Source organism: Lolium perenne, chromosome 1 (genome assembly GCF_019359855.2).
Source record: "Lolium perenne isolate Kyuss_39 chromosome 1, Kyuss_2.0, whole genome shotgun sequence".
NCBI classification, from domain to species: Eukaryota; Viridiplantae; Streptophyta; class Magnoliopsida; order Poales; family Poaceae; genus Lolium; species Lolium perenne.
The window spans coordinates 197,817,937-197,828,468 of NC_067244.2; the positions used below are offsets into that span (position 1 = coordinate 197,817,937).

General features: G+C 51.8%; 1 protein-coding gene across 1 annotated transcript; it reads left to right on the plus strand.

Moving 5' to 3' along the window:
- Positions 1 to 7,171: 7,171 nt before the first annotated feature.
- Positions 7,172 to 9,848, plus strand: LOC127318322 (probable splicing factor 3A subunit 1). Its single transcript, XM_051348795.2, has 2 exons — positions 7,172 to 9,345; positions 9,438 to 9,848. The coding sequence occupies exons 1-2, from the start codon at positions 7,240 to 7,242 to the stop codon at positions 9,705 to 9,707; spliced, it is 2,376 nt and encodes a 791-aa protein (XP_051204755.1). The 5' UTR covers positions 7,172 to 7,239; the 3' UTR covers positions 9,708 to 9,848.
- Positions 9,849 to 10,532: the final 684 nt, after the last annotated feature.

Sequence of the window (10,532 nt, forward strand, 5' to 3'; positions counted from 1 at the left end):
GCTCAGAGCCATGGTAATGCCAATACGGCAGGAGGAGCGGCGAAGCCAGTCAACGACGGCCGGAATATTGGACACGGCCCTGAAGACGGACGGCGTGTCCCGCGGAATCACCTCCCGCGGACTCAGGTACTGGAGCGCAGCCAGTATCTCCCCCGCACAGGCAATGATACGCGCGGTGGCAGTCGACAGGCATTCCCGCGGAGTCGCCGTCTCCACGAAGTCGCACGTACCTACAACCAAACAACACAAGGAAGAGAAAAATAAGAACTCGCCTTCGACATCGACTCGCCATGCTCGGGGACTGGCCCCCGAAGCCGACTCGCCATGCCCGGGGACTGGCCCCCGAAGCCGACTCGCCATGCTCGGGGACTGGCCCCCGAAGCCGACTCGCCATGCTCGGGGACTGGCCCCCGAAGCCGACTCGCCATGCTCGGGGACTGGCCCCCGAAGCCGACTCGCCATGCTCGGGGACTGGCCCCCGAAGCCGACTCGCCGTGCCCAGGGACTGGCCCCCGAAGCCGAGTCGCCACGCTCGGGGACTCGAAGCCCCGGCAAGTAAACAACAAGCGCAAAGACAGGAACTTACCAAGAATCTGCCGTGACATCTCTCGGACGAAAGCCTCGAAGTTGGTCTTCTCGGCCTGCACCGCCAGGACGATGCCTTCGGACGCCTCCTTTTCCGCAGCCAACTCCTTGGCGTACTGCTGCTTCAAGGCCGCAACCTCCTCCTGCAGAGACGCGGCAGCCCCACGCGCGGAATCCCGCGCATCAGTCGCGGCTTCCAGCTTCGCCTTGTACTCAGCGATGACATCCTCCAGTTCCCGACCCTTCTGCTCCAAGACCTTCGTCAATTCCGCCACCTCCGCCTTCGCCCTTTTCCGGGACTCTTCGGCTTGCTGCGCCCGGAACTCGGCTTCGCGGTAGAAGGATTCCTTGACAAATCCTTCCCGAGCCTCGGCAAGAGCCTTTGCCTGCGCCTCTGCTACAAAAAAAAGAGGGCGGTGAGAAGAGAAGTATCATCAAAGCCAGCTCTACCGAGAGAGGAAGGCGAGTGGGCATGACTTACTGCCTAGAGCAATGAGCTTCCGATTCTTTTGCGCCGCCTCCTCCACGAGCGCGGTCAATCGCTTAACCTCCACCTGCAAAAATCCAAAAACAATGTCAAGGGCGATAAAAGAAGTCCAGACAGACAAAAGGAGACTCGACTCGCCCTTTCAGACCAAGTCGACCCTCGGGGACTGGGGGTGACTGGACTGCGAATACAGAGATACTCACCACGTGTGCTTCACCAAGCGCCGTGTGGAGCTCAGTGAAGGTCAAGGTAGAGGGCGGTGGATGTCGCGACTCGGCCGCTTCCCCCGCCTGCATCACCGCCTCAGTCAACGGCACCTCGCCCGTCCGCGTGTCGGCGTCGCTTGGTGGGGCTCGGTCCCTAGCAGCCTTGGTCCGGCGCTCCTTCAGCGGCTCCGAGAGGCCGCCCTCCTCGACAATGTTTTCTTCGACCTCGGGCACCTTCCGGCCCTCGGTCGACCCGACGCCTGCCGACTCCTCCTCCACCACGGGTGGAACGGCGTCCGGTCCCGTCGCTGCGCTCGCCGTGCCCCCGCGAACCATGCTGGGCAGGGGGAAGACTTCGGCGGTGGGCTCGGCGTGGCTGGCGCCCACCTTCTCAGCCCGGCTCGCGGTAGCGGGCTCTTCCGGAGCCGCCCCCGCGCCCCCGAGGTCGGAGGGCGCCGCTTTCTTCTCTGCGGCTTTCTTCTTCGCCTCAGCCGCCCTTGTGGCCGCCGCCCCAGTTGTGGCTGGTTTCGCCAAGGTCTTCTTCTTGGACCTACAGGGGAGCAAGGTGAGTCGACACCCAATCCCGCCACAAAGAGAATAAGTTTGATGAGGAGCACTTACTTCACCGTGGGGATCGCCTTTACGCCTGGACCGGCCCGAGCTCCCGCATCGATCGCGTCCTTCAAGGGGCGCTGAAGCCTCATGGAACCTTCCAGGAGAGTGGGGCGCAGTCGCTTCGACAGCGGCTCGGCCCCTTCCTTGGAAGGGTCCGCCTCGCCCTCCGGGCGAGAGGTCGCCTCCTCTTCTACCGCGCCCTGGGACGAAGACCCGGCACCCCTCTTCGACCCGCGCGGGAGTCGGATGAAGTCCCGCGCCTCGGAGTCCGACTCGGTGCGCTCCTCCTCGTCGTCGACCTCTTCTTCTTCGCCCTCGGTCATTTCCGGAGGCTCCTTCCCGGCGAGGGGGGGAAGGTGGTCAGCGATCTTCTGCCAGCGCTACATTCGAATCAAGGAAACAAGTCAGAAGAGAAGAAACACGGCCAAGCCGTGCGGAGTCACCATACAAAGCATTACCTGAGGCGCCGGGGTATCTTCGGAGTAGGGCTGCATGCCGTCCTCGAAGGAGGTAAAGGTGGCCGTGGTGATCTTGGCGAGCGCCTTCCGGTACTCGCTCTCGTCCCACTCAGTCGCCGTCGACCGGGTGCAGTCATTTTGCCCCCGGTATTCCCACATGGGGTGAGCTCGGCACCGCAGGGGGATCAGCCGCCGGCCAAGCCAGCAGTTATACATATTGACCGCCGTCAGGCCGCTATCCTTCAGCGCCTGGATCGCCTGGCGCATCTCCTTCACCACTTCCTCCTGCTCGCGCGGCAGCGACCGGACGTTGAGGCGTCGCGGGATGCTGGGCTCGGGGCTGAACTGAGGAATGCAGACCTCGCCGGGGGGAGTGTACTCCTTGGCGTAGAACCAGAAGCGGCGCCACTGCGATTGCGCCTTCTTGGGGAGCGCCATGTCGATGAAGCTTTCCCCGGACTTCACCTGGAAGGTGATTCCGCCGTTCGGGATGAGCGCCTCGCTGCTCTTGCTGGCCCGAGTCGCCCGCCCATGGAAGATTGATACCCACAGTGGGAAATAGGGCGGACAGCCCAAGTAGCACTCGCACAGCGCCACGAACAGCGAAATCTGTTGGACGCTGTGCGGCCCGAGGTCGGAGACCTTGATGTTGTAAAAGGCTAACAACTGCCGGAGGAAATCGGAGGTGGGGAGAGCGAACCCGCGGTCAAGGAAGCTCAGGAAGATCACGAACTCCCCGGGCCGCGGGAGGGGTTCCACCTCGTTCGCCGGCGGAACTCGCCACCGCTCTTGCTTGAACTCCGGGATGACCCCGGAGGCGACGTACGGGAGGAGAGACTCCCGCGTGACCTTCGACTTGCCCCAGCCTTTCGCCGCCATGGATGCGTGTGGAGCTTGGAATGAGGATGAGATGAGGAGAAGATGAGAGAAGAGTGCGGAGGAGTGGTGAACCCTAATCCCAGGGGCAACCCTTTATACCGCCCGCACTCGCCCAGATTAAGGATGAAATCCGTTCGTTAATTCGTCCCGGAATCGCCGCCCCGCAATCAACGGTCAAGATCTGCGCCGGCTCCGGCTGAATAGCCGTTAAACTAGCCGTTAGCGGTCACGTCAGGCCCAACGGTCAACAACATGCAAACGGTTCATGCCTCGGTCAACGTGAAATCTAGCCGTTGGCTCCTCCACGTGTCTCTGTGGTGAATGCGCGCCGACTGGCCAACGACGATTGGCTAACGCCGACTGTCAGACGACGACTGGCTAACGCCGACTGTCATACACCGACTGACTGACCAAGTTCTGGCGATTGGAGACTGACACCGAACCCGCAACTTTATCTTCGGGAGCCCGGTGGCGATTCACCTTGATCCATCGCTGTGCCTCTCCAAGACTCGCTCTAGATCCGCGCTTCATCACCACCGCGCTCGGGGACTACTGATGGGGATATGCCCATAGGGGGTGGGTCGCCAGTCCCACTCGCCGTGAAGACGGAGGCCCAGGCGGACCGCCAGTCGCCCAAGCGACTGGGCCCTAAGGCGACTGGGCCGTGATCCCAAGGAGGTGATCTACGCGACTGGATAAGAAGATTACTTGCAAGAGGGTTAGCGGATCCCGGATTAGTAGCAACTGATACGATTCGGAGTTATCTCCATGTAACCCTAGATCGGGGGTGCCTATATAAACCCCCGAGCTTAAACCCTAGAGGACACCTTATTCGAGATCTAATCTCCCCTTGTAAGCTCTTGGCGTAGCCGCCGACTGAGCCCCCCCATTGTAATTCTCCACTGAGCAATAAAGATCTAGCAGGACGTAGGCCTTTTACTCTCCGGAGGGGCTGAACCTGGGTAAAACCCTTGCGTCTCTTGCACCTCGACCCGTAGATGGCGATGTTCCCTTCCCCTCGCATCAACGAAGTGCTACCCCCTGTAGCATCTGCCGTGGTCACATCCACGACAGTGATGGTGATGGTGATGGGGAGAGGAAGCGAGGAGCGCAGGCGGAGGAGGCGGTGGCAGGCGCGTAGCCATAGCGGCACCATCTGGCTGGGCCGACCCACCGTTTCGATGCGGCACTTGAGGTCGCGTGGGCGAACTTGTGCAAATCTTTTCCTGCGCCAACTTGTGCAATTCTTTTAACCTGAGCTCCGTTCACGTACATGTAAATTTTTCAAGACATATTATTAAATAGAGGAAAATTCTATTGAGAAAATGCAAATCAACATCTCTCCTCTGTAATTTCTTTCACCTTCAATAAGAAGGGTGAAGCTAGAAGTAAAATTAATTGTTTCAGCTCTTGATGTTGCTATATAATCTTCCACTAATTGGCAGTAACACATACTAGTATAATGAAGTTTTGACTAATCTTATTGGGTTCACCTAAACCCAGTTGTTGTATGCCAGCTCCTACCAATGAACTAAACGCATGTAGAAATTAAAATAACATGTGCTGAATATTATTAAGTTTGATGTTCGTGTGATGGGAGAGAAGCAACTTTTACTACTTTAAAGTGCATTGGTAATATAGAAGTACACACTTTTATGAAGAAAGTTTGAGACTAAACGTCCACTTGTTTGATGACGGAGAACAGAGGGAGTAAGTAACTAGACAACTTTCTGCAATGAATGGATTATTATCATTATCTTGGTTATTACGATGTAAATAAAATAAATTGCTTGCAATGATAACCAGAAAAAATCACTGGTAGGGGTGAGGTTATTTACGTGGCCAGTAAAATATTCTAGCTAGGTTGTGTTATTCCAACATTTAGATAAAACGAGTACCCCCATAATTTTAATTGGTACCTTTCTTTTGATAGAGGTAAAGAAAAAGTGGTCCAAAATAGATACATATGTCTCTCGATGGTCAACAAGATAAAATTGCCAAGAAACGTGTGTGGCAACAGTATCAACAAGTATTGACCATTGAAAAACATAAATCATTTTAACACCCGGCTTCACCGGAAATGGTGAATGGAACCTGGGTACGCGCGCACCCGTTTACGTAAAGTTTAAAATAATGCTATTTAAAAGTTTCAAAAAAATGTGAAGTAAAATTTTGCATGTATATACTATGTTGATACTTACTCGTGTGTGTTTTCACGGAAAAATACCATTGTATGTGACCTACACAAAAATGACAAAATGCAAATTCCTATTCCTGTGAATAGTACAAATTCCTGTTCACTATTCTCATTTGGACATTTTGTCATTTTTATGCAGGCCACACACAATGGTATTTTTTCGTGAAAACTTACACGAGTAAGTATCAACATAATATGTACATGCAAAAATTTACTTCACATTTTTTTGAAAATTTTTAAATAACATTTTTTGAACTTTTCATAAACGGGTGCGCGGGCACCCAGGTTCCAAACGTCCGGGTCGCCGGCTTCACATGCTATTTTACTGTCGCGTGTAAATTATATGAGTGAACAACACGATGATCTCATGGAGCACACGGGATGATTCTCGTTCGAGATCCGACCCTGCTTTTTGAAGCTTTAATTATTTATTTTGAAAAGGTACTACCCAACCCAATCCAACACAAAATGTTTTATTATCGTTGTTACGAAACAACGGAATACTTTTTTGTCTCTTCTGGCAAAGCTTTTTTTTATCTCTCTTATTTAGAAAGGTTAGAAAAAATATCTTGCGAGTGCCCCACAAATAGCTATTTTAACTATGTATCATGCCTAATTTATGTCGTTACAGTAAGGATTTTACTGGGGAGATGGCTTTGCTGATTCGCAAAGCAAAAAGGAAAATCCTATGCAGGCATGAAGGACTGAGTGTCTTGCTTTTCTTAGTTTAAACATCATTTAGTACCTTTTGTTCGGAGCTTACCTCTACCCTAGTTTCATTCCATGTGTATCGATGAATCGGCATTGTCTCTCATGTTGCTCATACTCTTGTTGTGAACAACCGCATCAGGCCCACCTCGTGCATTGCTCTCCAGACGTAATCCACTTTTGTTGTGAGGCGGGGCACTCTAGTCTAGGGCCAGCTTCAAGTTCCCTTTAAGCGCACTTTAGAACGTAGTGTTACCCGTTAAACCTCTAGTAGTGGTTGTATCATTGTTTAACGATAATGACAATCACTCATCGTTGTTTTGATCACGTTTCTATATTCTTTACATTCATTGTGCCTTGTTACTCTTTGTTCCACATTCTTTCTCCTCTGTAGTGAAATGTTTGGTTTCGAAGACCAAAGAACAAACATTCAGTATTTCAATGGCTAGGTTTTTTTTCTAATAATGGATTGCTTATTATGTATTTTTTGCGAGTGGTTTATTAAGTTGCTTCTACATACAAATTTAACCATGGATACAACAACTTGTCCAAAAACTGAGTTATAATCATCTCAAAGAAAAACACATCTATGCTAAATGTTGAATTAATCCAATTAAACTCTCGTAAGTTGTACTTCTTCCGTCCCGAAAAGAATCTGGCAATTTGGGAAGGAGTGAGTATTAAGCATGTAGTTCTCCGTTATTATGAATAAGGCGCACATGCATTTCAAGATGAACTTTGACCTAACAAATTGGACAACAATATATTGATTATAGTACATAATTAACATTGTTAGAATTTTATTGAAAATAATATTATTTTTATATCATTTTTTATCCACATAGATCATTTTTTGTCAAACAATAAACACGAAAAAGGAGAATTAGAATGAGAGGGGTTGTTATCAGATTTGAGTTGGTCGGCCGACCCACTTAACCTTATCCCGATCAAACCGACCCTGCTGAACCCTTTCATCAAACCTCAAAGACTCGAACCGGATCCCACCACTACAGTCCCCTCGCGTAGAGGTCTTGCCTCATCGTTCTCGTTTCCGATCTAAAATCCCGTCCGGTCGCCGAAACCCTAGAGGCCGCCGCCGCCCACATGGGAGCCCCCACGGTGGCCCCCATACCCCTCCTTCCCGCGCCGGACGGCGACGGCGACGTCGACGTCGACCGCCAGGAGCAGCTTCAGATTGTTCTCTCGTCCGCCGCCGTCGCGCCCGCGCCCTCCAAGCCCGAGCCCGCGCCGACGGTGGCCACGCACACGCGCACTATCGGCATCATCCACCCTCCGCCCGACATCCGCGTCATCATCGAGAAGACGGCCACCTTCGTCGCCAAGAACGGCCCCGACTTCGAGCGCCGCATCGTCCAACTCAACCAGGGCAACGCCAAGTTCAACTTCCTGCAGCCCTCCGACCCCTACCACGCCTACTACCAGCACCGCATCGCCGAGATCGCCGCCCAGCCTCCCGCCACCGACGCGGGCATGGCGGCCGTGCCCGACGACGCCCAGCAGCTCCCGTCCGACCCTGCCGATGGCTCGGATGACAAGCCCGACCACTCCACGCCCTTCCGCGTGGCGCCGCCAACCAAGGTGCTCGTGCCGCCCAAGGCCGAGCTCTACACCGTGCACCTGCCTGAGGGTATCACCGGGGAGGAGCTGGATATCATCAAGCTCACCGCGCAGTTTGTGGCTCGGAACGGTAAGAACTTCATGACTGCTCTGGCGCAGCGCGAGGCCACCAACCCGCAGTTCAACTTCATCCGCCCCACCCACAGCCTGTTCACCTTCTTCACCATGCTCTCGGATGCCTACTCAAGGGTCATGAGGCCAGATGAGGGCGTGCCTGCGCTCATCAGGGACCTGCGGGAGGGGTCCAAGGACCTCACCACCGTGCTCGAGCGCTGCCTGAACCGGCTGGAGTGGGATCGGTCGCAGGAGCAGGCTAGGCAACAGGCAGATGATGAGGTTGAGCTGGAGAGGATGCAGATGTCCATGATCGATTGGCACGATTTTGTCGTCGTCGAGACAATTGAGTTTGCAGACGATGAGTACGAGGGGCTTCCTGTCCCGCTTACCCTAGAGGAATTGAAGCGGCGCAAGAGGATGGAGACCTTGAAAGAGGACGATGAACCCGCGGAATTAGCTGAACCAGCTAAGGATGATGCGATGGAGATGGATGATGATGAGATGCAACTTGTTGAGGAGGGAATGAAGGCTGCAAGGCTCCAGGAGAATGAAGGAGGAGCGCAAGTTATGGTCACTGGTGATGATGAGCCACCTATGAGGATTGTCAAGAACTATAAGAGGCCTGAGGAGAGAATGCCTGCTGAGAGGGATCCCACCAAGGTTGTTGTCTCACCGATAACCGGGGAGCTCATTCCGATCAGCGAGATGGAAGAACACATGCGCATCTCGCTCATTGACCCCAAGTACAAGGAACAGAAAGAAAGAATGATGGCCAAGATTAAGGAGACCACACTTGCTCCTGACGATGAGATCTTTCGTAACATCATTGGTCTTGTGCGTACAAGGCCTGATATATTTGGAACGACCGAGGAAGAGGTTTCTAATGCTGTCAAGGCAGAAATTGAGAAGAAGAAGGACGAGCAGCCCAAGCAGGTTATTTGGGATGGTCATTCTGGTAGCATTGGTTGGACTGCCACTCAGGCAATGTCTATGGGTGGTGAGGAACAACAATTTGATGCTTCCAATGTGCTAGGTCCAGCTCCACTTCCTCAGCCTGGCATGTCGTTGCCCCGGCCTCCTCAACCACTTCCTCTGATTAATGTTCCCCGATTTACACCAAATCCGATGCCTTATCATATCCACCCCCCGCCTCATCATATGCAAGGAGTTCCACATATGATGCCCAACATGCACCAACCTCCACCACCAGTTCAACAACAGATGATTAGAATGACTGGTCCTATGGTTCATATGCCAAACAGTATCCCTCCACCTCCAGGCCATACTACCCAGTTCATGCCTGGTCCACCACGGTTCCCTATGCCCCAGCCGCCACACATGCAGACCATGCCAACAATGGTCAACCCCATCGGAATCCCCCAGCCTCCACCACCTTTGCCTCCTCAACCACCTGCTGAGGAGCAGCCACCTCTACCTGATGAACCGGAACCTAAGAGGCCAAGAACAGATGATGCTTCTCTGATTCCAGCAGAGCAGTTCCTTGCTCAGCATCTGGTAATGTCTCTTCTCATCTATTTCTACACTAATTACCTACTTCTCCTTCTTATTATCTGGCATGGTAATGCTAACATATGTGTTTCCTGCAGGGCCCTGCTCGCATCTCGGTTTCTGTACCCAGCCTTGATGAAGGAAACTTGCAAGGCCAAGTTTTGGAGATCCCTGTCCAAACTCTCTCAGACACCGTCGGCAGTCTCAAGGAGCAGATTGCTGGAGAGCTGCAGCTTCCTGCTAATAAGCAGAAGCTGAGTGTGAGGACTAGTTTCCTCAAAGACAATCTTTCTCTTGCTTATTACAATGTTGGCCCTGGGGTGGTGATCAATCTAGCTCTGAGGGAGCTTGGTGGGAGGAAAAAATGAGCTTTTCTTTCCCCAATTTACTCATAGGGCAACACTTACAACCAAGCTTCAGTGGCCATCATGGAGATCCTTTTTGTTGGTTCCTGCCTTGTGGATTCTTGTATTGTGCTTTTTATAAATTCAGCACTGTAATTTGCACTATTTATTTTCCAGACTTGCCTATGTTTATGGATATGATTACATATTGTTGGAGATGTGTGTGCATGATGTTACTTGATGGAGCTATACTTGATATTACACCAGGGTTCAGGTGCCCACCATAGCTTCTCCTGTTCAGTCTTCTAAGATCTTTATAGCATCAAAGTGCACAATGCTTCTTCCCATGTTATGAGATGTTCTCTTGAATGAATACTTGTGTGTTATTGTAGATGCTGCCGCACTGCATCGTAAAGGTACTATCTTTGAAATGCTTATAAAGAAAGGTTTGTGTAAAGCTTATGATTGTAGGTCTAATTAAATTAGAATTGTGGGTGATGTCTCTGATGTTCAAAATTTTATTGACAGAATAGCATGGCTTTCATCAGAGATCTCACTGCTGCTGGTATCTTATAACACATACCTTTTTGTTAAGGACTTAATTCTGTATGCACTGATGGCTATATTTGTATCTTCATTTTGCCTGGTTCATTAAGATTTGCATAAGCTCATGCAGAACCAATTTGCTGTATGCTAGTATGTTAGCCACCTTTGTTGGCTACTGTGCCTGTTCGCAAGTCACTGGTATTCCTGTATCTTGCGTTGGTCTTGCAGCTTAGCTCCTGTTTGTGCACCTAAGCATTGATGTTCTATTTTTATGTGTGGTCATACTAGTAATATCTGCATAAA

Excerpts from the sequence above, each read along its gene's own strand:
- LOC127318322 (XM_051348795.2), top strand. The coding sequence starts at position 7,240 with ATGGGAGCCCCCACGGTGGCCCCCATACCCCTCCTTCCCGCGCCGGAC. Across the intron at positions 9,346-9,437 it reads AGTTCCTTGCTCAGCATCTG|GGCCCTGCTCGCATCTCGGT; the intron begins GTAATGTCTCTT and ends TGTTTCCTGCAG.